General features: G+C 35.0%; 2 protein-coding genes and 1 long non-coding RNA gene across 3 annotated transcripts in view; all 3 read right to left on the bottom strand.

Annotated features, from left to right (window-relative positions):
• LOC100252599 (heavy metal-associated isoprenylated plant protein 39) overlaps positions 1–11147 on the bottom strand; it is a 17826-nt gene extending 6679 nt beyond the window's left edge. The window contains exon 1 of the mRNA XM_059733623.1: positions 10877–11147. Within this exon, the coding sequence (XP_059589606.1) occupies positions 10877–10885 (9 nt within the window). The 5' untranslated portion in view covers positions 10886–11147. The remainder of the gene's footprint in view (positions 1–10876) is intronic.
• LOC100852685 (uncharacterized) lies at positions 4329–5379 on the bottom strand. The gene is made up of 3 exons (XR_787925.3): positions 5237–5379; positions 4912–4987; positions 4329–4602 (listed from the first exon to the last, which is right to left on the bottom strand). It is a non-coding gene; the product is annotated as an uncharacterized LOC100852685 (long non-coding RNA).
• Positions 11148–12997: 1850 nt separating the features above from the next.
• LOC109124243 (heavy metal-associated isoprenylated plant protein 39-like) lies at positions 12998–14479 on the bottom strand. Its single transcript, XM_019226160.2, has 3 exons — positions 14278–14479; positions 13935–14010; positions 12998–13609 (listed from the first exon to the last, which is right to left on the bottom strand). The coding sequence occupies exons 1-3, from the start codon at positions 14287–14289 to the stop codon at positions 13293–13295; spliced, it is 405 nt and encodes a 134-aa protein (XP_019081705.1). The 5' UTR covers positions 14290–14479; the 3' UTR covers positions 12998–13292.
• Positions 14480–26644: the final 12165 nt, after the last annotated feature.

Below are 26644 nucleotides of genomic sequence, written 5' to 3'. Positions count from 1 at the left end.
CATAATCGAGAGTCTGAATTTCCTTATGGTACTCCCCCTGAAGTTCAGACTCAGATGAAAAACACATCGAATCTTCATGAAACACCACATCCATTGTAATATACATTTTTCGAGTTGGAGGATGGTAACATCGATATCCCTTTTTGTGCAATGCATATCCAACAAACACACATTGCAATGCATGAGAAGTTAACTTAGTGCATTGGTGTTTGTGTAGATGCACAAATGCCACACAACCAAAAATGGGTTAGTTTTCGGAGATGTAGGGTTTTGTGGAATTTTTGAAAGCTTGAGGAAGGGGCTTGGAAGAAAAGCAGATAGAAAAGAAAGTTGGACTGAAAAATGGAGGAGTCCAGAATGGTTTGTGAAGAGAAACAGACGAGACTTTTTGGGGCAAGCTAGCTATGGAAAGGACGTTGAAGGAGAAAAACAGAGCAAGAAATGGACTGATGAAGAAGAACAGGGGAAAATGAATTAGAGGTGGGGAGAATAGAGAGACTAACCGAGGACCACCAGCGGAGATCTCTCTGGAGCAAAGTGAAAATGTCGAAGCTACCTAGGCCGGAGTGAGCTGCCGTCGATGGTGTTGAGAAGCCTAAGATGTCGCCGTCGACAGTAAGATTTAATATCCAATTGGAGTTAATAGCTGAGCTACCAATACACTTCTGTGAGGCCATAATCATTGAAAAACTACCCTGTGGAACCTTTACTGACCCATTTGAGCTACAACATCTTCTTCAGCGTGGAGTGTTTATGGATGCAGTTGTTTTTGGAGACACAAATTTGGAATTGTCATCCTTTCATTCCAATCGGTCCCTTGTTGAGGTTCACACGAATGTCAATCTCAACACTATTTCAAGACACAATGATGGTTTGGAAATCAACATATGCCATTTTTTACTTTATTTTATTTCATGCAAAGTTGTCATTTGATCACTGAAATGTGATGTATGTGTGCTAGACATCAAAAAATTACCACTAAGTGAGATTATAATGAAAGAGGAATTCTTTTTTTTTAGGGTGAATTTAAAATTTTCATTCTCAAATAATTTTTCAAAGTTCTAATTTCCAAATTTAATTTTTTTTTTTTAAAAAAATTCATTCTCAAATAATTTTCTAAAATTCCAATTTTCAAAAACTTTAATCTTCAAACAATTTTCCAAAATTCTAATTCTTAAATTCAATTTCCAAAATTCCATTTCCTAAATTTAATTTTCAAAATTCCAATTCTCAAACAATTTCCAAAATTCCAATTTCTTTCAAATTTAATTTCAAAAATTCCAATCTCTAAATTTAAATTTCAAGACTCAAATTTTCAAATATTTTTTTTAGATTTCAATTTTTAAATAATTTTCAAAATTTCACAAATAATTTTAAATTCACTCCAATTTTCAAATAATTTTAAGTCATCAATTTTTTGTCTTTCCTTAAGGTTTAGGGTCACCAAGAATCCTGTTTTTAATAAACTTGTTCCTTTTTTCTTTCAGGCAAGCACCTTCACAAATTCTTCTTTGATTTTAAAATGATTTTCCGTTTTTCTCGATTTTTAATAAGCATGAATGAAATTTTTTATAATTCTAAAATAATGGAATTTGTGGGACTAATTCATGCAAGACAAATTGGGCTTTGGTGGGGCCCAACATATAGAATTTTCTCATTTATTGATTGATTGCTATGCTTGATTGGCTTACCTCACTCTATGATATATATGTGGTTACTTTTGTATTTATGCACTAACTTTGTCTCTCATGATAGCACTCAGTTTGTGACTAAGGTACGCCTAATAGCTGATTATATTTTTCTATTTATTCATTATCATGCGTGTCTTGCTTTCACACTCTTGATCACTATTTGGTATCCACAATTAATCAATCAATTGCCACACTTGCTTTAATTTATTCAGTAGAGACCTAATTCTTAGGGTTTAGAAGGGTGTTACAGTTTACTATTGTACCTTCCCGATAAGTAACCTAACCCCCGAACCCATATTTGTTCTCCACAGACTGTCTTTTCCAAGTAAAGAGTCACACTTAGGGTTTTCTTTCTTATTTTGTTTTCCCTTAAAAAAAAATTAAAACAAAAATAAGTGGCGACTCCAAGTCTTTTCAAAAAATCAAAATTTTACCAACCAAATAAAAAAGCGAGTCACGTCATCGAGTGAAAGCGCATGCGTAAAATGCGCAGTCCACACTTATATAGTGCTTTTGAAATGGTCTCTTCGAAAATAGTTTTTAAAAACAAGTTATTTTCAAAATAAATTTGTGATTTTTAAATGCCATTTTAAAAAATAATTGAAAATACTATTAATGTTTTAACCATGTTTGCATTATATATAAATCTATAGTACCATGAGGAATGACTAAAAAATTATTTCTTATTTTTATTTTCATTTCAACAAATATATTAATAAAAAATGGAATTGATTGTATATCATTCAAATCATTGGTTCAATCTTGGATGTAGTTTTTTCCTCGATTAAGATATCTAATATTAATCATGTGTTCGTAATTATAGATCAAGGTATTGTCGATCAATAAATTAATGTGACTTGTGAGGTACAATAATTATTAGAAAATAATCGAGTCAAAGCTGCGACTATGAATATTACAAATGGTCTAATGAGAGGAATAGAAGTTATTGACACAAGAACTCCTCTAAGTGTTCTAGTGGGTGGAGCGACTCTCGGATTTCTCCCGTTCTTATTCTTTATTTAAATGTTTAAAAGCACGAGCTTAAACACCATGAATCTAAAAAGGAAGAAAATAAATAGATAAACTTGAAGGGGTTTCACAAAGAGAAGTAGAAAAAGGTTGTAGGGAACCTAAGAAAATGAAGGAGAAAAAGGAAATAAAATTTATAATTTATGGCAATGTAATGACCCATTAAAAGGCAGATAGTTTCCATATTTTGAAACCAATAAATAAGAAAGCTATCTCTCTGGATTTTCTGTGTTAGTCTTCTTTAGACTAATCCATTAAGCAGAAGTTGAAAAACTTAAAATATGATAAGTTTAAAAATAAATAAATTTTATTCATAAAAAATTACCACCCAAAATTTATTAAGTGTTTGACAATGTTTTCAAGTTTATATAAAAAGGAAAAAAAATTGAAGAATTTTTTTCCCGTAAGTGTGTGTTTCCATTTTCTTTTCCTTATATATAACTAGCACCAAAAAATAAAATAAAATAAAATAAAACATTTTTTATTTATATTATATAATGAAATATTAAATAATTTTTCATAAAAAGAAAAATAGGTTTTGGCCCGCCAATTTGAAAGAATATAGAAAAAAGAATCCTAAATTTTATAAATTTGATTTATCTTGTTGGTAACATTAATTGACAATTTTTTTTATCATAAAAATTAATTTGAAATCAATAAAATAAAAAATTTTAAAATTTTAAAATACAATTAAAACTAAAAAAAAAAAAGCTTTTAAACTAAAAATATGAAAATAAAATATTGACTTTGACTTCATTAAAACACACTAATAGAAAATATAGATATCAGAAAAAGTTGAAAATACAATGGAAGCTAATATTTTATTTTTTAATTTTTTTAGTTTTTTGGTTTTAATTTTATTTAATTTTTAAAATATTTTAGTTTTACTTATACTCTTATTTAAAAAAAAAATATTTTATTGTTGATATCAATTAACAAAATTTTTATTCAGATTTATTAAAAAAAAAATGAGAAGATGCGTAGATTTATATAATACAATATATAAAATCATTATTAATTAGGAAATTATAAAAATTTTATTTATCACTGCTAAATATTTTTTTCATAATGATTTGTATATTATATTATATAATAAAAATTTATATTATATTTGTTTATAAGATATTTTGATAAAATTAATTTTTTGATAATTTAATTTAATATTATCATGTAAGTATTTTAGGAAATAATTATTTGAATTACGAAAAAGTAGATATATTTTAAAATATTTTTAAATTGGTAAAGATAAAATTGATTTATAAAAGTTAGGTTCTTTTTTCTATATTTTTTCAAATTAATGAAAATGACTCCAAATCATATGGTTGAAAGTTGTGTACATCAATCTACATCATGAAACACCAAGTTTGTCACGATCAAGATAAAGATGAATAGGACTCAATCAATACATATAGAGTAAAGTGATTAATACTAATTTGAGCATTAAACTCATTGCAATCATGATCAAGATTTATTCACTAATTTGAGCATTGAACTCAAAACTCGACCGTTGTATATTTTAGTTATTGATAATATTTATGCTAAAATAATATTTGGTAGCATTCTTTTTTTCAAGATAATAATAAGTCCATTTATAATAAACTTTTCATATTTGTTAGGAAGCCTAAATAAATAACAATTTCTAATATTTATCCAATTCCAAAACCTATTCTAATTTGACTTTAAGTCGAATTATAATTTCACCACTCGTTGGCTCCATTTTCTTTCTCCTCATTCATCTTGTCTACTGCTTATGCTGGTGACCCAACCGTGACTAACTCTGTGTGACAAAGCTTTCTCAATTGTTTCACCATAATTATTATATCAACATCCCCAACTACTGTCAGTTTCTTTTCCTTCATGTCCACGGACGCTGATTCAACACCTGCAAAGACACTCAAATTTGTCAAATTTAAAGGTTTTAAGAACTGGGTTTTCTTGTTTGATTTCAGTAATTACTGTTTGGTTGATGAGAAAATGTTGGAAAAGAAATGATAGATTTGCAATTCCTTAGTATGTGATGTGATGTGATGTGACTGTTCATTTTCTGGGGCTAATACAACTATTTTACTTGGTTGAACATAAGACACACGGATTTGACTCAACATTTTGATTTTTACTTCTAGAATTTTTGTCATTTCTTCAGTTTTCTCATCAACCAAACAGAGGGTGCAAAATTAAAAAAATTCAATACCTGAATGGCTGCAGACATTCTTCATGGCCTTCTGCTTGGTTTTGTCATCGTTGAATTCGAACTTCAACACGATTTTCTGTCATCCAAAAAAAGAAAAAGAAACAACCTAAGATCTTCATAATCAAAATAAAAAAACAAATGAAGAAAAAAAGAAAAGCTCCAAGGTAGCACCCAAACTTCCATTTTCTTTTCTATTCTTTTCCTTTCTTTTCTTTTCTCAACAACCAAACTAGGATATGTGCAAAACCCATCACACCCAAGAAAAAGAGAAGAACAAACCCAAAAAATAAGCTAAAAAAAATGCTACGCTGGAGAAAGAACCGACCTTCTTTGCCATTGAAGTACGAGAAAATGTAAGAGATGAAAGCCTGAAAAGAAGAAGATAAAGAAGAAGATTGAAGAAAGAGAGGTTGAAGGAGATGAAGTTTGATGAATTTGGCGAAGTTCACAGGGGCCAAGGCGTCATATTTGTAGTGATTTGAGAGTGAAGAAACCCGAGCGAACCCAGGGTTAAGTCCATGCTAAGCAAAAGCCAGACGCGGAGTTTCGTGTCAGAAGGTCAACATGTTTGTCGTCCTCTCAGGCGCGTGAAGACTCGAATGCTTTCACACCTTATTTTGGACATTCTTCCATGGAGACAATACCAAAAATTGATACTTATTCATTCATAATCTTATCCGAATATTCATTAAAAGTTATCTTTAATTATAATTAAGACTCTATATACTTGATAGTGATTTCCCAGATGCTTCGAGGGCCGAGTGGTTCCTTGGGTGTGTGGAGACTGAGAAGCTTCCCTTCTCTCTCTGAGTCAATGAAGCTTGGTAGCTGCTTCGCTGGTTCTGCATTAGATCATGTGTAGAATAACATGTCAATGAGTCAAAGTTGGGGTTTTGGTTGGTCCAAGTACTTCAATTACTTGAGGGTGTTTACTCAGTATTCAAATCTCATTTATTTATATCCTCAACAAAATATAAATTGTTTTTATTATTAAAAAATGAAATGATACCCGGGTTTTACTTCATGGGATGAGTCAAGTTAATGGTTAACCAACCATGTAGAGTTGGGCTCAAATTGAGCTCTCACGGCTTTAAAACTGATACCATTTGTAATGATCCGCACCCAATCATGTAGATATTGTCTACCCCCAATCATGTAGATATTGTCCACCTTGGGTCCAAAGAAAACTCTTACGGCTTTAAAACGCGCCTATTTAATTAAGAGGAGTCTTTACATATATAGCGTTAAGAACTTTTTCTCCTATCCGATATAGGACATCATAGATTTAATATAATAAACAAAAATAAAAAAAAATTTATGTACCTTTCTAAAAAATGATATAATTATAATTTGATAATTTATTTTAAATCCAAAAAAATTAATATTATTACATAGAATAATACATATTATAAATAATTAATTGGGTTTTGGTTAAGTTCGAGTTATTTAAACTTTAACTAAAGTGCAAAAAAAAAATTGATATGAATCAATTTAAGTATTGAGTCGACTTACGTTAAATGGAGTCAATCCCGTCCAAGTTGTATCCCAATCAAAAAGTATTGCTTCCGTGAACATGGAATGGATACCAATAATTGGATGGTAATACACGCATGTTTTATGCATGGTTTCGAATGTTGTGACTCAAGACTTACTTATTTGTAGCCTCGCACAACAACTATCCAAATTTTATTATAAATTATTCAATGATGGAGATGGCCACGCAACAAAGGTTTTGTTTGGATGTCAAGGGGGGAAAATGAGAGAGGTTGTGAAGGTAGCAAGTAGGCTTGTTGAAAGACTTTCAAGTCTCATGAGCCATGCGCAGACAGTAGTCGTGATCAGGGAGTAACTTATTTTTCCACAATGGTCACTTCACAAGACTTCCAGAATCCCAAGAATCACAATCATTAAGCCCAAATGGAGCCCCACGAAAAAGACAGGCCCTTTGGTTTATACATCAAGCCCAACATCGAAAAGCCCATCCCTAAAACCAACCCCTCCATCTTTCGGCCAGCTCCCCTCCTCCGAGTCAACGGTCAAGTCATCTCAAATTATTGCCAAAATCCTCCAAGCTTTGCACTATGAGTGTGGGCCAAATTAGTGGAATTTTTATTTAAATAATATATTTTTGAAATACAATATCTTGTGTAGTACTTTTGAAATGGTCTCTTCGAAAATTGTTTTTAATTTAAAAAATAATAAAATTTTAATTGAAAATAATATTTTAGAATTTTATTCTAAAAGCGGGTTATTTCTAAAATAAGTTTGTGATTTTTTAAATGGTATTTTAGAAAATAATTGAAAATAAGATGAATATTTTAACAACATTTGTATCATATATAAATCCATGGTAGGAATAAATAAATAAAATTATAATGAAATTTTTTTTATAATTTTTATTTTTATATCTAAATCCCCAACTATTATATCTAAGTAATGTTTTACTTGCATTACAATGAATTTCTTATTCTTATTTTTATTCCAACAAATAATTTAATGAAAATAAGAATTGAAAGAAAAACGGAACAAAAGATGGGATGACTCAATCATCTTCCCAAAAGAAATGCAACAATGTTAAAAGACAATTATTTCACTTGCAAACATATTTGGATGGGATTAAATATATGACAAGGTTAACCGATATTTTCTTGCCCTTATTCTTTATTCAAATGTTTAAAAACACAGCTTAATTTGAAACCAGTGAATAATAAATCTATGTGTCTAGATTTTTTGTATCAGTCATTTGTAGGCTAATCTATAAACAGAAGTTGAAAAAAATTAAAATATGATAAGTTTAAAAATAAATAAATTGTCATCCCAAATTTTCACAACTTTCCTAAATTCTTAGCTTTTGTTGTGCTTTCAAAGAGACAATATTCAATTATAGTAGGGAAATTTACCACACCCAAAATTTATTAAGGTTATGTTTGATGCCCGCGAAAATTTAAGGGAAAATATGAAAGAAAAAAAAAAGAAGTGAAAAATGATAAAAAAAAAAAACAAAACAAAAATAAAAAATACATTCAAATTTAATAAATTATATTTTATATTTTAAAAAAATATTTTACTTATTTCCTTAGATTAAATAATTTAAAATTCATAAATTTTCAAGTAATTTTTTTTTATTTTCACGGTGAAATCGAAAATAAAAAAAATCATTTTTTTAACATTTTTTATCTTTCCTTAATATTTTTTTAGAGTCAAACATAGACTCAGTTGTGATATCTCATATTAGATGAAAGATAAAGTTATTAAAACTATATATGTATGAACTTATTTTAATCAGGTAAACGTATTTTAAAGCTGTGAGAGTTATTTGACTTAAAATGAACAATAACTGTACTTAGCAAATTAGTAAATGACAATTTTTTCGGATACCCGCCCCACCCCTAATGGGACATGATTAAATTTTAATAAACGGGTTTAGGACCGGTTTGGGATGGGTTTAAGATTTTTTTTTAAAACCTAGAACATGTTCGGGTATTGTCCCATCCCACCTCGCCCCGCCCCAATTATATATAAAATTAAATTTAAAATTTAATTTAATTTAAATTTTAAAATTAATTTAATTTAAAATTTTATTTTACCATTTTTAATATATAGATAATAATAAAATATTTTTAATAAAATAAGTTATAAAAAATATAATAATTTAATTATTTATAAAATATATTTATTTTAATGTAATTAAAAATTTTTAAAGTAATTTAAAAAAATTAAAATTCAAAAAAAAAAGTTAAACGGGGTGGGGCGGGTATGGGAATTTATCATACCCGCCTTGTCCTGCCTCATTTAATTTTTTAAATGGGACGAAGATGGGAATTGTTTTGAATAAACGAGGCGGGGTTGGAATGAGGGCGACTCGTCCCGAACCCGCTTTGTTGCCATTCCTATATTTAACATTATCTAAATAATTATAAAAATATCCTTGGAACAATAGTATTAAGGATTAAAAAATTTTAAAATATTGTATTTTTTATGATTGTACATTTTGAAAATAAAAAATGCAAATCATAAAAAGGTGATTAGTAAAAATAGTTATTTTTTAAATAAATTAGTTTGAATTTCTTGTCCCAATTTGAATTTTTTTATTCTTACTCATATTAAAAGAATTTGGCACAGATCATTTGTGCATTTACAACATCCATATATGTGTTGCTTCAATGCAAACATGTTAAAAGAACACAAAGATAAAACGATCCACACATAAAAAAAAGGTACATAATACTTTAAAGTGATTCATGCATATACCCACAAATGAGAGAAAATATTTCATTATATTATAAAAAATATTACAAAATCCACTCTTCACAAGTTATGTCTATTACATGACCTTTATCTCATTACATATAATATTTATAAATATATTTTTAACTATTTTTTAACTTAATTAAAAATTTGAGACACTTTTCAATAATACCAAGAAGAAAACAAAGATCTATCCTTGTATCCATCATGAAACTCCCACAAAAGTAGAATTGAGAGACAGATAGTCACAATAATTTGAAATGAATAGAAGAAGAGCAACTCAATAATTAAGTATCCAAGTTTCCTTTTTCTCCTTTTTTTTTTGTTTTTTTTTTTGTTTTGGTGAAAAGCTTAAGTATCAAATAATTGAAACAAAAGGAGATATTCTTGACTATGTCGTCATCTCAAATTTCCATCACCAAGGAGACAGAATATTCAATTATCATAACAACTCCAAGTTCTTACTTCATTCATGGAAACAAACAACCCAAAGTTTGATACATTCCAAATGAAAACTGGCATACAATAGAAAATCAAACACACATCCGCTAACCATCCAGTACTGTACATAAGGCTTCTGTTCTTGGGTGCACCATCATTATAGAAGACCCATATCTATAATCACCCACACACACATACTATTGCTTTTGCCTTTTTGGATTCTTCTATGATCTGGTGACTAACAAATGACACAAGTATTCGGGTCTTCTTCCACACTTCAAACAAAATAGTGTGTGGTATAGTGAGGATTATAAGCTTGGTATGCTTTTAACAAGATCAGCCAATTGATCTTTAGGGTCCTTCTCTTCTTTCTTGGGTTCCTCCTTCTTCTCTGGCTCTTTTTGCTGGTCCAACTGATAATATCTCTGGGTGGCAAAGCTTCCTCAACCTGCCCACTATGCTTACTGGATCCACATCTCCAATGACAGTCATTTTCTTGTCCTTCATATCCATGGAAATTGATCTAACTCCTGCAAAATTGCAATTCAAAACAATTCAGATTTAGCAGTTTTTAAGCTTTTAGGAACTGGGTTTTCTCCTGCGAGTTAAATAAACAATTTGGTTGATGGGAAAGAGTAAGAAAAAGAAGAGAAAGCCAAAGAAAACATTGCGTGAATTTTTTGGTCTTTGGGATGAAAGTAAACTCTTAAATTTGCTCAGTTTTCACATAAACCATACAGGGATTAGAGTGAATTTTGCAATAACTTCAGATTCAATACCTGGAAGGCAAGAGACATTCTTCAAGGCCTTCGTCTTGGCTTTGTCATCGAATACCTCCACCTTCAAAATTATTTTCTGTCACAACAAAATAAAGAACAGCTTGAGATATGCTATGATTCAGAGAAAAAGGGGAACACCCATCAACAATAAGAAAAATATCAGAAGACCCAGAAAATTTTCATCTTTACAAAACCAACCGAAGTGAGAATATGAGCTCAAATCAAGCAAAACCCATAAATTTTATTCAAATTCCTTATTGCTCTGTTTGATTTCTGAGAAAAATTAGGAAAAGAAACAACAAGAAAACTCAATTCTTCTAATCGTAGAAGAGAAGAATAAGCTTTTCAAAAAGGTTCCAACATCTTTTCTTTCCTTTCCTTTTCCTCAGTTTCTCTGCAACTAAACAGACAAAACCCATCACAGCCATGCAAGATTATTCCTCAAAGAAAACAGAGCAAACCCAAAAACAAAAAACTATATCAGAGGGACAACAGACCTGCATCATCTTTGAGTTATGGAAATGATAACAGATCAGACACTGAAAAAGAAGAAGAGTAGTGGAGAAAGGGAAGTTGATGAGGAAGAAGATCGATGTGGAACACCAAATTTACAGATCTGGAAGAAGATCGACCCGGGTCAAGCCTGTGGTCAGCAAAAGCCAGACGCAACGGTGGACAAAAAGACCAAAAGCCCTATGTGGGAGACGACGTCGTTTGGACTTTTTGGAGAAACCCAAACCCTGATAAGATTAGTCCAATTTCCAGGATCCTTCCAGAGATTAGTGCCAGAAGCCTCCACGCTTTGCACTATGAGTATGGGCCGAATTAGTGGAGTTTTTATTTAAATCATATATTTTAATAATTAAAATACAATATCTTATATAGTACTTTTGAAATGGTCTCTTCGAAATAGTTTTTAATTTTAAAAATAATAAAATTTTAACTGAAAATAGTATTTTAAAATTTTATTCTAAAAGCAGGTTATTCTAAAAATAAATTAGTGATTTTTTTAAATGACATTTTAAAAAATAATTGAAAATGTGATGAATGTTTTAACAATGTTTGTAGTATATATAATTCCGTGATACAGAATGACTAGAAAATTATTTTTTATTTTTATTCTAACAAATAATTTAATAAATAAAATAAAATTGATTGTGTATCGCTTAAATTAACAATGTATTTGTAGTTAAGGGTTGAGAGTCAATAAATTAATGTGACTTAAGAATACAATAATCATTAGGAAAAGCACAAGTTTAAACATCGAATTTGAAAAGAAAGAAAATAAATAAATGAACTTCAAGGATTTCATAAAGAGTAAAAAAAGGTTATTGCAAACCTAAGAAAATGAAGGAAAAAAAAGGAAATAAATTTTATGATTTATAGGAATGTAATGACTCATTAAAAGGCAGATAGTTTCCATATCTTGAAATCAATGAATAATAAAGCTATCTGTTTGGATTTTTTGTGTTAGTCTTTTATAGACTAATCAATTAAGTAGAAGTTGAAAAACTATGATAAGTTTAAAAATAAATAAATTTTATTCATAAAAAATTACCACCTAAGATTTATTAAGTGTTTGACAAAGTTTTCAAGTTTATTTAAAAAAGAACAAAATTTGAAGAATTTTTTTCATAAGTGTGTGTTTCCATTTTCTTTTCCTTATATATACCCAACACTAAAAAAATAAAATAAAATAAAATAAAACATTTTTTATTTATATTATATAATGAAATATTAATTAATTTTTCATAAAAAGAAAAGTGGGTTTTGGCTTGTCAATTTGATAGAATATATAAAAAAGAATCCTAAATTTTATAAATATGATTTATCTTCATTTATTTTAAAATATATGCATTTTTTTATAAGTATTTCTGATTCGTAACACTAATTAACAATTTTTTTATCATAAAATTAATTTAAAATCAATAAAATAAGAAATTATAAAAATTTAAAATACAATTAAAACTAAAAATATAAAAATAAAATGTTGACTTTGATTTCACTAAAATACACTAGTAGAAAATACAAATATCTAAAGTTGAAAATATAACGGGAGCCAATATTTTATTTTTTAAATTTTTTAATGTTTTTGTTTTAATTGTATTTAATTTTAACATTTTTTCTTTCCTTAATATTTTTTAGGATTCAAACATAGATTAAGTTGTGATATCCCACATCAGATAGGAGATAAAATTATTAAAACTATATATGTATGAACTCATTTTAACCAAGTAGACGCGTTTTAAAGACTATGAGAGTTCTTTGACTCAAAATGAACAATAACTGAACTTAGCAAATTAGTAAATGACAATTTATCATATTTAATATTATCTAAATAATTATAAAAATATCCTTAGAACAATAGCATTAAGAATTAAAAAAAAATTAATATTGTTTAACTTGTTTTTACACCAAATACCGATTTTTGATAATTGTATATCTTGAAAATAAAAAATGCAAATCATAAAAAGCTGATTAGTAAAAATAGTTATTTTTTAAATAAATTAGTTTGAATTTCTTGTCCCAATTTGAATTTTTTTATTCTTACTCATATTAAAACATCTTTGATGGGGAAATTCCCAATTTATTTCTTCAATTTGTATTTTACAATCGAGTGATAGTATTACGACTTCACATCATCTCGTGAATTTATTGCAATTATGATTGAAATGAATACAATTCAATCGATACAAACGAGTCAAGTGATTCATATTTGAATTGAAATTGAGTTTTGTTCAACCACCCAATACTAATTTGAACCTTGAACTCATTGCAGTCATGATCGAGACGAATAGAACTCAACGTATACCACTGTTGGCAATGGGGACCAATCAGCCACCATCCCCTCCACTAGACAATACTCAGAACTAAAAACACCACCCCTTTCTAAGTTCTTCAATCACGTGCCACTTAGCATATAACACAAGCATTGGGATATTCTTCTACATGACCTGGATCATAATGATAGAATGTGGTAATGGTATAGCCAGGATTACCATAGGAAGCATCTTCACTGTCTTTTTTCTCTTTTGGTTTCTTGGGCTCATTGGGCTCCTTGGGCCCCTCCTTCTTCTTCTTCTTCTTCTCTGCTGCTTCTACTGGTGATCCAACCAAGACTAAATCTGTGTGACAAAGCTTTCTCAATTGTTTCACCATATTTATTATATCAACATGCCCAACTACTGTCAGTTTCTTTTCCTTCATGTCCATGGACACTGATTCAACTCCTGCAAGTTCATTAATTACAGTTCAAAGCCACTCAAATTTGTCAGTTTTTGAGGTTTTAAGAAGTGGGTTTTCTTGTTTGAATTCGGTAATTAATGTTTGGTTGATGAGAAAATGTTGGAAATGAAATGAAAGATTTGCAATTCCTTAGTATATGATGTGATGTGATGTGACTGTTCATTTTCTAGGGGCTAATACAAAACTTGGTTGAACATAAAATGCATGGATTTGACTCAACATTTTGATTTTACTTCTAGAATTTTTGTCATTTCTTCGGTTCTCTCATCAACCAAACAGAGGGTGCAAACAATTCAAAAAATTCAATACCTAAATGGCTACAAACATTCTTCATGGCCTTCTGCTTGGTTTTGTCATCGTGTAATTCCAACTTCAAAACGATTTTCTGTCATCCAAAAAAGAAACAACCTAAGATCTGTATAATCAAAATAAAAAACAAATGAAGAAAAAACGAAAAGCTCCAAGACAACACCCAAACTTCCATTTTCTTTTCTATTCTTTTCTTTTCTTTTCTCAACAGCCAAACTAGTATATGTGCAAAACCCATCACACACATGCAAGCTTATTCCTTAAAAAAAAAAAAAAAAAAAACAGAACAAACCCAAAACAAATAAGCAAAAAAAAAAAAAGTTACATTGGAGAGAGAACCGACCTTCTTTTCCATTGCAGTATGAGAAAATGTAGGAGACGAAAGCCTGAAAAGAGGAAGAAGAAGAAGAAGAAGAAGAAGAATAAGAATAAGAAGATTGAAGGAGATGAAGTTTGATGAATTTGGCGAAGTTCACAAGAGCCAAGGCGTCGTATTTGTAGTGATTTGAGAGCGAAGAAAACCGAGCGAACCGAGGCTTAGGCCAATGCTGAGCAAAAAGCCAGACGCGGAGATTCGTGGCACGGTGCAGAAGCCACACTAACGACGTTGTTCAGATGTTCGGGAGAACTGAAACGGTGTCGTTTCTGTGACGTTTCTGCAAAAAGTTGACATGTTTGTCCTCCTCTCAGGCGCGTGAAGACTCAGATACATTCACACCTTATTTTGGACATTCTTCCATGGGGGCAATACCAAAAATTGATACTTATTCATTCATTATCTTATCCAAATATTATTAAAAGTTGCATTTAAGTATAATTTAGTAAGTATTTAAGAGTTTATTACATAAAAACATAAGTAATTAAATTAAATTTAAAATAATATGATTTGCATTCCATCTACATTATATAAGTTTAATGTCAAAAAACTATTACCTTTGTTATCGAAAACTTTTCTATTTATAAGAGACTTCCATACCATGTGTCTTATTCCAAATGGAGGCTAGTTTAATAGAAAGATTCCCATAAGAAACGCATACTAGTATTAACACAGATTCTCATTTTGTTGCACATGCAAGTACCCAAGTAGGTTGGTACACCAAACACCTTACTCATGAAAATGATTCATCTCAATGTGGATTCGCATTTTTCATGTGCGTCCCCACTCAATAGCGAAACTCGTTTTTTAAGGTGAAAAAATTAGTTTTGGAAGAGTTATAGTCACGACTTGTTTAATTTATTTTAAAAGGGAAAATAAAATAAGAAAAAAAACTCTAAAAAAGTGACTTCATAGTTTTGAAAAAACGTGTCTTTAAAAACCTAAATCTAGATTTAATGATCAGGTTATTTATTGGGAAGCTACCTTAAATAAGTAGCACATCTCTAAGCCTTAAAGAGGTATTTACTGGCTAAATTGAGGGAGAAATGACAATTAATCAATTGATTGAAGGTACCAAGATAGGCTAAGGTGATTTCGAAACTAGCATGCCAAAAAAGAAATCAAATCACAATCATAAGGGAACGTTAGGATGCGTACCTGGACTATCTCTCAAGCATTATCATAAAACATTAAATTTAATACAAAAATATAGCACCACCTTACTCATGAAAATGATTCATCTCAATGTGGATTCACATTTTTCATGTGTGTCCCCACTCAATAGCGAAACTCGTTTTTTAAGGTGAAAAAATTAGTTTTGGAAGAGTTATAGTCACCACTTGTTTAATTTATTTTAAAAGGGAAAATAAAATAAGAAAAAAAACTCTAAAAAAGTGACTTCATAGTTTTGAAAAAACGTGTCTTTAAAAACCTAAATCTAGATTCAATGATCAGGTTACTTATTGGGAAGCTACCTTAAATAAGTAGCACATCTCTAAGCCTTAAAGAGGTATTTACTGGCTAAATTGAGGGAGAAATGACAATTAATCAATTGATTGAAGGTACCAAGGTAGGCTAAGGTGATTTCGAAACTAGCATGCCAAAAAAGAAATCAAACCACAATCATAAGGGAACGTTAGGATGCGTACCTGGACTATCTCTCAAGCATTATCATAAAACATTAAAGTTAATACAAAAATATAGCACACGACATGTATTTTATCAGAACAAATTGAACAGACATCTAAGCACCCAAAGATGGAATCAAACATAGATATGACTCACAACAAATGCATGTTCATAGAATTCCAAAGAGTAGGTGATAGAGAGCATACCTAAATAGCATGCATAATTTATAAGATTCCTCCAAAAATACTTGAGTGGTTAGGACAAGTATAAATTATATAAGATATTTCATTATGTCTAATATACAGTACCAAAGCCAAAATTGAGTCAAGATAAGTCAAATGACTCCAAAAATTAATAACAAATTCAAACAAAGTACAAAATCATCAGCATGCATTTAGAAAAGGGAGTATCACAAAACAATTTCTAAAAAAAAGAAAATATCTTGGAGTGAAATTTAATTACAAAAAAAAAATTCAAGAAACAACTCCTATGTACACATCTAAAACAAGATACCAAAAACCAAACACTCATTCAAATGACAAATTGTAGCAAAGACACCCAAAAGTTCCAAAAGGTCCAGATTAGGTAAAAAAATAGTGACATGAATAAATGAATTTTTTTTAAAAAAATAATAGGACATCACATAAAATTGTACCAAAAAACAAATCACACATACTATTCAAAGTATCTATATAGCCAAAAAAAAAAAATGAATTCAGGGTTAAGTAGCACTCAAAATTATTTCTAAAACACTCAAATTAATTAAATGTCTAGAATCAGGGAAAAATATCATAACAAATTTACATAATCATCTAATAATTTATTTTTTACAAAAAAAAAAAAAATATTCAGGTGTCCAAAACTGGATGAAAATAAAACCATCTAAAAGACTCATTCATATCTTTCATTTTAAAATTTATTTTTAACTCAAACAAAGTTCTAAATTCAAGTTCAAGAAATCTAAAATACCATAACATTTCACTAGAAAAAAATTAGAAGCACTATAAATAGATCAAATTGAATTTTCTTTTATGAAACACAGTAAGTTGAATGAGCTAATCAATAAAAGGTTTTTAGAAAATGATTTTATATAAGGGTTCCACCAATTCCCCAATTGATATACACAAATCTAGCATAGAATTATTCCATTTATTTGGAACCACAAGCTTGGATCCGATCCATGTCTTACTCAAAACCATAATTTTTTCTGAAAACTGAGAAAGTTGTGAACCGATCAAGACATGGTCACATATTATTTTAAAAAATGATATTTTGATTCTAAAGACTCTAAATGAGTTTTTGAAATGCACTTTAACGAGGAATATTTTGAGAAAAGGTTTCTTTTTTAAAAGGAAATACATTATTTGCAAACAACAATATGCAAGGATCAAATAAAAGCAACCTAGAGGAAGACAAAATTTCAAAGTAAAATTTTTGACAACTAACCAAACCAATATGGTGAGAGTATGAGCTAACCTTCATGAGTTTCCAATGACCTCCAAGAATTAAATTTAACGAACAAACGTCAAAGCAAATAACTAAACGACCTTAGATCAAATAAAGTCAACCAAATATTAATCAAGAACTAACGAAGATTAATCAAGCGCGTAAACTGAAGATATAATCAATAATTAAATTAGATCAATCAAACACACAAGCCTATGATTAAAGTAATGTAAAATATAGTATCATAAGCGCTTACAATTCTAAAACACCTGAACTAAATAAGAATCAATCAAGAACTAAAGCTTAATACACTTAAAACATGAATATTAATGATACGAGGTTAGATAAATTAATTAATTAAAATTCTAAAGACTCGTAAACCAAATATGATCAATCCAAAAAAAAAAAAAACAAAATTAACAAACATAGTGATACTGATATAGAATCAAATGAATTAATCATCTAAAAACCCAAAACATCACATAAATATGTAATAAAAAAAGAATAAAACAACATTAAAACATGATGATAATGACATAGAATCAAATAAATTAATCCACTAAAATCCTAAAGCATCACACGAATTAATTAGGATGAACCTGGAAACTAAAATTAAATAAAAACAAGATGATAATGACATAAAACCAAATAAATTAATCGACTAAAATTTTAAAGACTTGAAAACTAAATTGAATAAAAAAAAAACTAATAAACAAAACTCTAATTTTCAACATAATAAAAAAAAACAACTAATAAACTAATAAATATGTCAAAAAATCAAAAACTAAAGAACAAATAAACTCACTTACCTTTTCGAATAGGTGCACAGACTATTGCAATGTCTCCAAGCTGTATGTGTGTGGTCATTTCAAAATGTAGTCTCCACTTTCATTATTTTATGGTGTAACCTTCCTTTCATCATATGGTGTGTCATATGGAGAAATTTTGTGGTGCGGCTGGTTGTTTTCCCTCAAAGTTGCAGCCCACATGGAGGTGCATTGGACTGTACGACTACCATATGTTGAGTGGCAGCCTGTTTTTTCTCTCGAAAAATCTAGGCAGACCCTTAATGAATGAAAACTCTCCATGACCTGTGCGTGGACTCCTAAAAAAAAATTCTAGTGCGTGTATATGCCTCCCAAAGAAAATTCTAACATGTCTTTCCTTTCTCCCTCCATGGTGCTATGTTCTGGAGCCCCTCTATATAGGAGCGTGACCCTTTTTCCTGTAAAATCTGTAGTCGTATTCATGTCCGAAGTCCTAATGGTTGGAGTTGTATGTTTGGTGCGCCCAAGAGTCCTTTCTGATGATGAGTTGTGTTTCTCCGATGGAGAGAAAGAGATCCATTTTTAATCCTTCCCAAAAAAAATTTGTAAGTTCCTCATTTCCTGGTGCCAATTGGAGAGAAGATCTCCTTGAATGAAACAAGAGTCTCCTCTTCCTTTTTAGAATGTGTTGTGGCCTGATCCTCTCTAAAAATTCTAGTAGCCCCTCTTGTCCATGCAATCATGTCTGACTTTTTCTTCGCGAAGACTACCATTTCATGGAAAGTCTATAGTGCGGCTCATGTGGAGATTTTTTTTTTGGTGCATGATTTCATTTCCTAAAAGTGCATGTTGACTTGCCTAATCCAATAGAGGCGTGCTAGTTTTCCATCTACAAGCTGCCTGGTAGTGATCCTCCCAATTCTAGACAATGCATGACAATCTGTGCATAGAGGAGCCTTTCAAGTGCTACCAGTCGTGGTGTTCTTCCAATCCACCGTATTGTCCAGAAAAGAAGAATTCCAAAATGTTCAAAAGCCTCTCAAATTTTAGTTTATTTTCTTCTCCCCATAAGTTAATGGCAACCTCGATTTTCTTGGAGAAGTCCTCATCTTTCCCTATTCTGTAGGGACCCCCCTACACGTGGCAAACATCTCCTGATGACACGTGGCACACATTCTCATCCGGATTTCCCCAAGAGTACACGTGGCACGCTTCTCCTATCCGGACTCCCTCAAGGAGAGGCACACAACACTCACAAACATAACATCCGGACGACCGACATATACTATCCAGATATGCTCGTCCGGATCATTGACTGAAGTAAGCAAGTCTTGCACGTCATCGCAACAGCCTGCCATGGCCCACGTTCCGCCACTTGCAGAATGAGATGACATGAATGAAGTGACGACAAGTCACTTCCCACGATCTCTGACAACTGCGACGCCTCCCACGATCGCTGGCAGCCGCCCTATGAGTGATGATGGCCCTGCCACCACCTAGAGGCATTATGACAAGCCAAAATATCTCCCTACCATTAAAGAGGGAAACAAAGCTTCTGGTACTATATATATGAACATTCACACAAAGAGGAAGGTAAGCTTGCTATACCTAGTAAAAAAGCCAACTGATTTATTTCTCTAAACCATGGCTAACAAAACCATCGGAGGGTACGTCCGGACACCCCGTCCGGACGTCTTTTGCAGGAACGACTGAACCAGGAATCTATATTGGTTGAGATCGTGCGTCCATCCATCTTTGCAGCAACTACGTGGATCACCAGGGACGCGAGGCCTCAACATTGGCCACACCTTCCCAAAGTCGTTCATCTGGTAAGAGAGAAGAAGATCATTCTGAATGGTGCCAAGCCATCGAAAGAAGGCAGTTGGCAAGCAAACGACAACTGCAAGCTCTCCTCCGGGAAACAGAAAGGTTAAGAGAAGAAAATGTGGTACTACGCATCTAGGCTTCAACATCGGGGCCTCCTCGTCGTCAGCATTCAAGAGGCCAGGTAGCAAACTCAAGGCCAGAACCAGAGTCAATATATCCTGGGACATCGGGAGCTATCCCAGGAACATACAACGTGAGGCCCCATGAGCCACACACGCCCATGCCTCAAGCTCCCCGTGAGGAAAGCTCGGACTCCACTCATTTTTCAGCAAAAAGGCAACGCGATAGAAAATCCTAGTTGTCAAATTCAATGCACGCGAGACTAGGCCCACGAGAGCCTGGGAGACCAAGGCCACCAGCAGCCACAGCTTGGGAAGCGCACCCTGACCCTATGGTCACCCCTATGGTACAAAATGTTCTCCCACATCGTGACCCCATGGTCACCCCTATGGTGCAGAACGTTCAACCATACCTAGCGGTACGACAATCTGGGAGAAACCTCCCAAATGGGCCACATATTGGCTCCATCAGCAAAAGGCTGAGCGACATGCTCTCCACGCCTTTCTGCTCTCATATCATTCATTACGAGCCCCCAAGGGGATTCCTTGTACCCAAATTCTCCACATACGATGGGTCCAATGACCCCTTCGATCATATCATGCATTATCGACAACTCATGACTCTTGATATAGGCAACGACGCGCTGCTATGCAAAGTATTTCCCGCCAGCCTACAATGACAGGCCCTCTCATGGTTTCATCGTCTATCTCCCAACTCTGTTGACAATTTCAGGGACTTATCGGAGGCTTTCGTGGGACAATACTTATGCTCTGCTCGACATAAACAAAACATCAGCACTCTGCAAAACATAAACATGCAAGATAACGAATCCCTAAGGGAGTTCGTGAAACGGTTTGGTCAAGCCGTACTTCAGGTAGAGGCTTACAGTATGGATGCTATCCTACAGATCTTCAAGCGAGGCATCTGTCCAGGCACTCCATTTTTCGAATCACTCGCTAAGAAGCCTCCAACAACGATGGACGACTTGTTCAAACGTGCAAACAAATACTTAATGCTCGAAGATGACGTACGAGCAGCCACCCAGCAAGTCTTGGTTGCTGGACAAGCATCTAGAAGTGGCGCGAATAGAAATGCCAAACTTTCGGACCAGCCAAGGCCGTCCGATCGAAGGCAGGAAGGGCCAGGTCTCCCGGAAAGACCGCCCCTCACACCTCTCTTCATATCATACGAGAAACTTCTCCCTATGATCCAAGGCATGTCCGACTTCAGGTGGCCTAGACCCCTTGAAGCAGACCCATCCAAAAGAGATCATAGCAAAAAATGTGTCTTCCACAAGGAGCATGGTCACATAACGGAAGAATGCAGGTGCCTCCATTATTTAGTCGAAAGGCTCATAAGGGCGGGACACTTAAAGCAATACCTCCACTCAGATGCCGAAGGTAAAAACGTTTCTCAAAACCACAACACTGGAGCCCCCAGGGTCCCAGCCGCCCCCAAAACCGTTATAAACCACATTAACGGAGACTCATCTGACGAGGAGTATGACTCCAAACGAAAGAGACAAAAGTTGTTGCGGCCGCATCGGTACGTGAGCGTATCAACTCCATCCGACCTGGGATAACTGGAGGGGGGCCCCGCCCCATAGATGGGACAATCATTTTCCCACCAGTAGACCCCACTCGGATATTGCAATCGCACCGCGACGCCCTCATCATGTCCCTAGAAATAGGAGACTTCGATGTGAGACGCATCCTGGTTGACCCGGGCAGCTCGACCGATCTTGTGCAAGCATCGGTCGTTAGCCACATGGGGCACAAGCTTACAGGCCTCTAAAACCCTGGACAAATCCTATCCGGATTCAACGGGTCGTCAACTACTTCTTTGGGAGACATTATACTGCCGGTCCAAGCTAGCCCAGTCACTATCACGTACAATTTTCGGTGGTACAAGATTTATCACCCTTCAATGTCATCTGCACATGGCTACATTACATGAAAGTCATCTCCTCTACATATCATCAAATGGTAAGTTTCCTTACCAAGGATGGGCAAACTGACCTATATGGCAGCCAGTTAGCCGCTCGCCAATGCTACCAGATAGCACGAGAAGCAGGGACCAGCCAGGAGAATGCATCCCTCCCTGAGTCCAGCCTTACAAGTGACCAATAGCAATTATTGGGTCCGGCGGACAAAGATCCCCCGGCAGCAGATCCCTTGCAAACAATCCAAATTTCAGAAGAAGGTACTCACCTTACGAACATCAGTTCCCTCCTGACACCAGAAGAGACTCAGAATATACAGAACGCCCTCAGACAAAACCACGACGTCTTCGCATGGGCACATTCTGATATGACAGGAATTCATCCCTCCATTACCTCTCATAGACTCAACGTCTTACCAACAGGCAGACCCATCCGGCAAAGGGTTAGGCGTTTTCACCCGAACAGACAAAAAATTATCCGGAATGAGATTAACAAGTTACTAGAAGCCTGATTCGTCAGAGAAGTGGATTACCCGGAGTGGTTAGCAAATGTAGTAATGGTACCCAAAAAAGAAGGCAAATGGCGGGTGTGCGTCGATTACACCAACCTCAATAATGCATGTCCAAAAGACAGTTTTCTTTTGCCACGGATAGATCAAATTGTCGATTCCACTGCTGGGCAAGGGATGCTCTCTTTCTTGGACGCCTTCTCCGGATACCACCAAATCCCCATGTTCCCGGATGATGAAGAAAAAACAGCCTTAATAACGCCACATGGTCTCTATTGCTATAAAGTCATGTCATTCGAACTCAAAAACGCTGGCGCCACTTATCAGAGACTGATGACAAAGATCTTCAAACCTTTTGTCGGCCGCACAGTAGAGGTATATATTGACGATATTGTGGTCAAAAGCAAAACTCGAGAGGAGCATGTCCTCCATTTACAAGAAGTCTTCCGACTCTTAAGGAAGTATGACATGAAACTAAATCTTTCCAAATGCGCCTTTGGCGTCAGTGCTGGCAAATTCCTGGGATTTATGGTCAATCAAAGGGGGATAGAGGTTAGCCCGGATCAAGTGAAAGCGGTCATAGACACCCCCCCCCCCCAAAAAAAAAAACAAAAATGAATTACAACGCCTCACAGGCAAGCTTGTCGCGCTTGGGGGTTTTATAGCCCGATTCACTGATGAGTTGCGACCATTCTTCTTAGCAATACGCAAAGCTGGAGCCAACGAGTGGACAGACAGCTGTCAAAACGCTTTTCAAAGAATTAAACATTGTCTCATGCAACCGCCCATCCTGAGCAGCCCCAACACTGGTGAAAAATTGTACATGTACCTAGCTGTATCAAAGTGGGCGATTAGCGCTGTTCTATTCCGCTGCCCTTCACCCAAGGAGCAGAAACCTATCTACTATGTCAGCAGAGCATTGGCAGACGTAGAAACCAGATGCTCAAATATGGAACTAACGGCCTTAGCTCTTCGAAGTGCTGCCCAAAAGCTCTGCCCCTATTTCCAAGCCCACCCGGTGGTCATTTTAACTGACCAACCCCTTCGCAACATTCTACACAAACCGGACTTAATCGAAAGAATGCTACAATGGGCCATAGAATTGAGCGAATTTGGAATCGAGTTCCAACCCAGATTGTCTATGAAAGGTCAAGTAATGGCTGACTTCGTGTTAGAATACTCCCGAAGGCCCATCCAACACAAGGAGCCAAGATAAGAAGAGTGGTGGACTTTGCGAGTCGATGGAGCCTCCCGATCGTCAGGGTCCGGGGTAGGGCTCCTCCTGCAATCCCCAACAGGAGAACATCTGGAGCAATCCATCCGGCTGAGGTTCCCTGCCTCTAACAATGAAGCGGAATATGAGGTCATCCTATCCGGATTGGCCCTCGCCCTGGCTCTATCCGTCTCCAAACTCCATGTTTATAGCGATTCTCAACTTGTGGTCAAACACGTCCAGAAGGAATATGAAGCTAAGGATGCGCGCATGGCGCGATGTCTAGCTAAAGTAAGGGACACCTTATAATGATTCACCAAGTGGACGATCGAAAAAATCAGACGAACTGAAAATGGGCGCGCCGACGCCTTGGCAGGCATAGCTGCCTCCCTCCCCATCAAAGAAGCCATATTGTTGCCTATACATGTGCAAACCAACCCCTCTGTCACGGAAGCTTCTACTTGCAACACCATTGAGGCAAAACAACCAGACGGCCAAGAGTGGAAGAACGACATTACAGGGTACCTCCGAACAGGCACTCTGCCCGAGGATCCCAAACAGGCACACAAGATCCGGGTGCAAGCCGCCCGTTTCACCCTGATTGGGGGGCACTTGTACAAGCGATCCTTCACAGGTCCCTACCTTCGATGTCTAAACCATTCAGAGGCCCTATACGTATTAGCTGAGTTGCACGAGGGAATATGTGGAAATCATTCTAGAGGACGATCTCTGGCGCATAAGGCCCATTAGCAAGGATATTATTGGCCTACAATGAAGAAGGATGCAGCAGCCTATGTAAAAAAATGTGACAAATGTCAAAGGTACGCCCCCATTCCACATATGCCGTCGGAGACTTTGAAACCAATTTCAGGCCCCTGGCCCTTCGCACAGTGGGGCATGGACATAGTAGGACCTCTCCCAGCTGCATCCGCCCAAAAGAAATTTCTACTAGTCGCCACGAATTACTTCAGTAAATGGGTGGAAGTTGAACCATATGCTAGCATCAAAGATAAGGACGTTACCAAGTTCGTATGGAAAAACATCATCTGTAGCTTCGGAATCCCCCAAACCATTATAGCCGACAATGGTCCACAGTTTGATAGCATTGCCTTCCGGAATTTCTGTTCGGAACTGAACATCCGGAATTCATACTCCACACCGCGTTATCCTCAAAGTAATGGGCAAGCAGAAGCCACGAACAAAACGTTAATCAATGCCTTAAAGAAAATGCTCGAGCAAGCAAAAGGAAAGTGGGTGGAGGAGCTACCCGGCGTCCTATGGGCTTATCGAACCACACCCGAACGCCCGACAGGAAACACTCTTTTGCCCTCGCATACGGTATGAACGCAATCATTCCTACTGAAATAGGGCTACCCACTATCCGGACTGAGGCAGGAATGCAGGATGATGCAAATGAGGAGTTAGGAAGAAATTTAGACTAGGCAGACGAAGTAAGAGAAACTGCATCCATCCGGATGGCAGACTATCAACAAAGGGCATCCGCTCATTACAATCGCAAAGTAAGGCCCAGAAGCTTCAAAAATGGTACGCTGGTCCTTAGAAAAGTTTTCGAAAATACTGCTGAAATAGGTGTAGGAAAATTTCAAACCAACTGGGAAGGACCCTATATAGTATCTAAGTCAAGTGAAAGTGGAGTTTATCATCTACAAAAGCTAGATGGAACTCCATTACTTAAACCATGGAATGTGTCTAATTTGAAACAGTATTACCAATGAAAGAACAAGACAAGAACAAATATGAAAAAGTATATTTTATTGATATTTGTGAAGTTATGTACAAAGAGTCCTCCGGACTACAAAATACAGCGAGAAATATAGCAGTACAAAAATTATTACAAAAATAAAAACTCTCATTGAGCAGGCTTGCCGCGCAGTTTCTCCTCCTCACCCGGGGGAATCGAAGGGACATCCCGTTTGATGCCATGTTTCTTCATACAGCAGCGATAGCCAAAGAAGTACATTTCATCTACTTGCTTCTGGTAGTCCGCTTCAAGTTCCTCCCTTTCCGCAGCAAACTCAACCTCCAGCTCTTCTTTTTGCGCTGATAAACGCAATTGCAAATCTTCTCTCTATTTTTTCTTGATAGATACCTCCGTCCGGAGTTGCCTCACCTCGCCCCTCGGAAGAGCCTTCTCATCCTCCACCTCAAGCAAACGGGCATCCAAAGTTTCCTCCCGGCTCTTTGCCTCAGCTAGTTCCATCCGGAAGCCTTCGTTCTCATTTCGAGCTGCAGATAAACTGGTCTTAGCCTGCTCTAGTCTCAAACGCAGCTCATCTTCACTGTTTCTGCGCTAAGAGACGAAGGCCTTCATATAATCAGTGGTTTGCAGCAGGTTAGAGAAGAGATCATGTTGTTGGACCATGCCGCGAAGACCGCTCACCAGCTGCAGAAAAACACACAAGAAAGAAGAACAAAGCTACAAACCATGTCACAAACACATCAGTATGGCAAGAAAAATCAAGAAGTAAAACTATACCATTTCCACAAAGCTACAAACCATGCCACAAACACATCAGTATGGCAAGAAAAATCAAGAAGTAAAACTATACCGTTTCCACCACTTCAAACATTTTTACTGATGGCATGGCAACGTCTGAGCCGGGTGGAATCCGTTTCAACTTCTCTTCCAACTCCGCGTAGCTGAAAGCGCTAGCAGGGATGCAAGCTGCATCATCAACTGGATTCCCCCCTGATGAAGCATTGGAGAGTGACTCCTCCTCCGGGTCTGGGGTCTCATCAGTTTCGGCCGGCTGGGTTGCTTCGGGTGAATCCCCATCCGGAACCACCACCGAGACAGGTGGGTTCTCTACTGCCATCTCTGCCTCGCTTTCCTCCGGATGATCATCATGGACGGACGAGCA

The sequence above is a fragment of the Vitis vinifera genome, chromosome 16, assembly GCF_030704535.1.
Source record: "Vitis vinifera cultivar Pinot Noir 40024 chromosome 16, ASM3070453v1".
Taxonomy (NCBI): Eukaryota; Viridiplantae; Streptophyta; class Magnoliopsida; order Vitales; family Vitaceae; genus Vitis; species Vitis vinifera.
The sequence above is the reverse complement of the archived record's forward strand: the minus strand, read 5'-3'. Positions and strand labels throughout refer to the sequence as shown.